The 4,736-nt window shown below is 43.9% G+C and overlaps 1 protein-coding gene across 3 annotated transcripts in view; it reads right to left on the reverse strand.

The window, feature by feature from the left end:
• si:ch211-183d21.1 (uncharacterized) overlaps positions 1-4,736 on the reverse strand; it is a 26,192-nt gene that overhangs the window by 11,526 nt on the left and 9,930 nt on the right. For all 3 annotated transcript variants that reach the window (XM_014008183.1, XM_014008184.1, XM_014008182.1), the window contains exons 5-8: positions 2,487-3,052; positions 2,121-2,394; positions 1,789-1,984; positions 275-459 (exon numbers count right to left, since the gene is read on the reverse strand). In XM_014008183.1, coding sequence (XP_013863637.1) covers positions 275-459; positions 1,789-1,984; positions 2,121-2,394; positions 2,487-3,052 — 1,221 coding nt within the window. The remainder of the gene's footprint in view (positions 1-274; positions 460-1,788; positions 1,985-2,120; positions 2,395-2,486; positions 3,053-4,736) is intronic.

A 4,736-nucleotide genomic window follows, 5' to 3' on the forward strand; every position in this document is an offset into this window, starting at 1 on the left:
TTTGTTCGAACAAAAGTAAGAGAAATTTAGGATAAGAATACGAACATGTTCTTGCATGAGGCCCATTGTTTCTTGAACACATTTTGCAACTAAGGTGGTAAAGGTAAGGAAAAAGAAAAAAAGGGTCTAAAAATATAACTTTTCTTGTTTAGTCACTCTAGAGTTTAACTGATTTAAACTTGCTTCAAGAAAACTTCATCCTCCCCTCCCAAAAATGTTTTTGCATGTTTTTAATTAATTTTCTCCTTTAAGCTTAATTTCCCTGACGGTTTACCTTCTGACTCCCTGTGCCCGTCGTGGGACTGAGGTTGGAAACAAAGATCGATTTGGCTTGAGAAGGCGGAGCTTGGACACAGGTTGTTGTTGTGAGGGGTGGAAGACGAGCTCGTCCACGAGGACGGGCTCCTGACCTCACAGCAGGAACATCGGCTGAGTGAGACAGGTTCATCTGCCACAGACCTGCACACGTAAAGCGCCCACACACCCACACACACAGAGGAAAAGCGGAGGGCTTAAGAGTCAGACAGCAAGTCTACCTACACCATTGACCTGCAGTTATTATATTATGTTAACAAACACAATATGTATCTGATGACAATAGCTTGTCTTTTTATTTTGCATTACATTCTTCTGTTTACAATGTGTCCATACATAAACAGTCTGTATACATATTTTTTTTCTTTTTACTATGCATTAGTGTCTGTGCACCCCCATATCATTAGAGAGGCAGGCATTTGGACTGTCTTCTTATAACACATGACCTTACGCTTTCATAAGAAGGATATGGCATCTTTGGTTTCGAAAAAGAATTTCAATTTTTTAAAGAGATTTAGATTTCGCTGCAGTCCATTTTTAATGTACAGAGAAGACAGCTTTTGTGTTTACAGGCAATTTATAAAATACTTTTCGAAAAAGAAACAAGTGCTCTCAGAGAATGCTACTGTTGTGAGTGAACATGGTTTGCAACAGAGCCTGAACTTATGAAACAAGCTGAGGGAACATTGCATCAACATGCTGGGAAGTAAACTGACTGGACTGGTTGAAGGATCTGCCCAGTGCCGGGGTCAGGAGACAGGCTTGGACCCAAATCTCCTGGCACAACATCTTTAAAAAAAAAATTGCCTCTGGGACGATGTTTCAGAACTAAAATCAGCAGACACAAAAYAGATTTCTCTCACTGCTGTTTTCCTTCTTTATAAACGTTTGCTACTCCTGCACCGCAACCAGGAAAACGTCCTGTACATCTGGTAAAATATGATGTTMAAGATGTTAGAAAAAATCCAAACTGATGAAAAAAACTCAAGTTTTTTCTACAAAATGTTGCTCAAAGCATCACACCACCCCTGCAAACTGTTGTATTTCAAACAATACRCACAAGTAAACTTGTGTTTTGTTTCTTTTTCATTCATTGCTCTATGGTCCACTCCTGACACGCATATGCCTGCTTTAGGTGTTAGTGGTGACAGACTCTGTGCTTTGTGATCTCTGAATGGTGTGCAGCACTTTGACAAACAATTCCATTTGGAGCAAAGCTCCAGCCCAATTAGTTGCACTTGGAGTACGTTTACCAATATTTATATCAATGYCTGTAAAATCTACAGAATTACAAACACAGGAGGACATGTTTTTGTCCTCCTTTTGCCTTTTWATTTTTAGTAATTATGGTTGAAAAATCATTTCATATCACCCCAATACATTTTTCCCCTCAACTAATTACAACCYAAACATATCCACACGTTTAAAAACTGAAAGGTTGCTGGTAATTCATGATGCTTTCATCTGTTTTACCTGAGAGCTGGCATCACTTGTCTCCCCCTGGTGGTGGACAGAGAGGAGAGCAGCTGCTGGTTCTCGCTGAACACCAGCACATCTCTGAGGCTGGAGTTGGTCAGAGCGGTTCCGGCTCGGCAGACACTGAACAGGTCGTAGCACAGGACCACGGCTCCTCGGGCTGGCACCGTGGAGCCTTCAGGAAGCATCTGATCTGCGAGGGACACAGACGAGACGAAGTCGTACACAGAGAGCAAAGACCATGCATCATGGGGAAAAGAACGATTGCGAAAAACAAGGATTAGGAAGATGGGTCATCTCATACTTCACTCCTCCCATCTCCCCCTCACCTGCTTCGGTGACATTTCCAATGACATAAAACCCATCCTGGTTAACAGATCCCTTCAAAGGAAGAGCGATGACGGTCCCACTGCGCTCCTGGTCAAACACCGAGAGGACCAATCCCTGCAGGTCTGTCATAGGTGGTCCGTGCAGCTCCACGAAGGCTCTCTGCTGGCTGTGATTGGTCCAGAGTTTGCTGGCCACCTCATTGATGACGACACCTTCAGGTGCCGGAGGGGGACGAGGGCAGCTGTTTTCCCGCAGAGGGGTAGGAGGAGCCACCTACGATTATTCATGCAAGAGCTTTAAGTTTAAAACTGACACAACGTCTTAAAAGTGACTGTAAGATAGTCGTGTATTCTCTTTGTACTCACAGAAAAAGCCGACATGTCGTAAGGATAAAGGCCTCGGCAGCGGCTGAGGGCCTCGTCTCCGGGCAGAGCATCAGGGTCCTCCAGCAATGGCAGCTGACCTGGAGTCAGATATTTACTCAGCTCCTGTGCCTCCCTGTCCGACCCCCTCTGTCGGTACACCACTGCATCCAGAAGGCCTTTAGTGGGGATCCCTCTCTGCATGGCTGACGGTGGTCCAAAAGGGCTACGATACAGCGCCACGGCATCGGGTCCATTCTGGATAGTGTTAGGGGGCAGGCGAAGCGACGGGGCAGGCACCAACCTATCACTGCCCAGAAGAAAATACCCCTTGGCGGTGGTGAAGTGCCCACTCAGGCTGATCTCTCGGTAGGGTTTGTTGTTGTGCGCGCTGAAAAGGAGGATCCAGATGCCCTGCAGGGACACTCTGCGGCCCGATGGGTGCCACAGCTCGATGTACTCTCCGTCCTCAGCTGCGCCTGGCGTGTCGGTGTTCAGCTCGTTGATCAGGAAGTCCCTGTTACCCCAGGGTGGGAGGTGGGAGGGAGAATCTGTACCTCCTGGAGTCACTACAGGATAAAAGCTTTTTAAAAAATGACTGCTCCAGTTTACAATTTCTAAAAATGTACTGTATATGTATATCAGCAACACATACCACAAACACTACTGCAATGACTCTATTGTCTAACAAACTATTGTTTTTATCAACCAAAAACAACAACAACAGCAACAAAAAATAGCTTCAAAAATCATCTATCGGCTGCCCTGAAATTTTAACCCATTGTTAATAAACTCAAATCAGCTGACTTCAAGTTTTAATTACTAATTATAAATCCACCAGTAACCCCCCCACTCCAGCAACAACTACCTACACACAATAGGAGGCTGTGGACTGGCAATGCTGCAATTAAAACAACATCCTGTTTACTCATCAAACTAATTAGGCCAATGTTGRCCCTAACTGCCAACATTGGTGCAGAAAAACTGGGGAGAGGTGAAGAATCTCCCATGACACCAGATCAACATCCTATTTTTGTTTTTGGGGGAGTCGTCCTGTAATCGGTGGGTTGCCGGTTCGATGAATGGGTAAATGATTGAAGTGTAAAGCACTTCGGAATCTGTATGAACTTGATAAAGTGCTATTTAAGTTCAATCCATTTGCCATTTTTCAAATGTGGCCCGTTTTAAAAAGAACAGGTGAGCTTATCCTGCAGGCAGAGCTTGTTAGAAAGGAGCACAGAGCCTGTTTCGTGTTCCCTACAGGACAGAGGCACAGACGGCAGTGTAGAAACAGGATGGATAGCTAGAGGCCCAAATCAGCCAGATCATGGCCTGTTTTCTGTGTTTCCATCCCTCCTGCAGCCTGAGGATCAACATGATGAAGATCAAGATGAGCTTCTTTCCACAGGCCATCCGGGTGCTCAATGAGAACACGGCTCAGGGCGCCTCTCTGTTCCCTTCACCAGCGCCACCAGTACAAGACAAACAGCCGACATTCAGCTACACTGTCTTACAGTGCGTACACACTAATCATTACTGCTTTTAATCTTAAGCTCATAGAACTGAGTCTTAATCCTCAAACAGAAACAGACCCACAAATGAAGCAACAGAGTTCTAATGGTAAATCATCAGTGTCATCTTACAGATAATTTAATAAAAATATCAGATTACATACTTTATTGTAACTCCCTAAAATTAATTGTTGAATGGATAAGCAGCTAAATAAGCCAAAGCTAATTCTGTAAATTTGATTTCAAAGCAAGCGTTTACTTTAACCCCTTATTAATGTCTTCTCTAGAAACTGTCAGAGGCACAAACATCTGTTTGTTTTCCTTCTGCGTGTCTCTCCATCTTTTTCCCCAACTACTCCCACACCTGGGGCCTCACGTATAAAGGATTGCGCAGCTTTCACACTAAAAGTTGACGTACGGACAAATTTAGAAATGTGCGCCGCACCAAAATATTCAGATATATAAAACCATGCGTACGCATGTTCCTGCGCACCTTTCCTTTATATAGCGGGTAAAATAAGTATTGAACACGTCACCATTTTTCTCAGTAAATATATTACTAGAGGTGCTAATGACGTGAAATTTTCACCAGATGTTGGTAACAACCCAAGTGATCCATACATACAAAGAAATCAAACCATAAATGTCCAGAAATGAAGTTATTTGTAATAATGTGGACCAGGTGCTCCTCACAAGATTTCTGACAGAGGAGTGAAAAGAATTATCAGAAGAGTTGTCCAAG

The sequence above is a fragment of the Austrofundulus limnaeus genome, unplaced genomic scaffold, assembly GCF_001266775.1.
Source record: "Austrofundulus limnaeus strain Quisiro unplaced genomic scaffold, Austrofundulus_limnaeus-1.0 Scaffold48, whole genome shotgun sequence".
Lineage (NCBI taxonomy): Eukaryota > Metazoa > Chordata > Actinopteri > Cyprinodontiformes > Rivulidae > Austrofundulus > Austrofundulus limnaeus.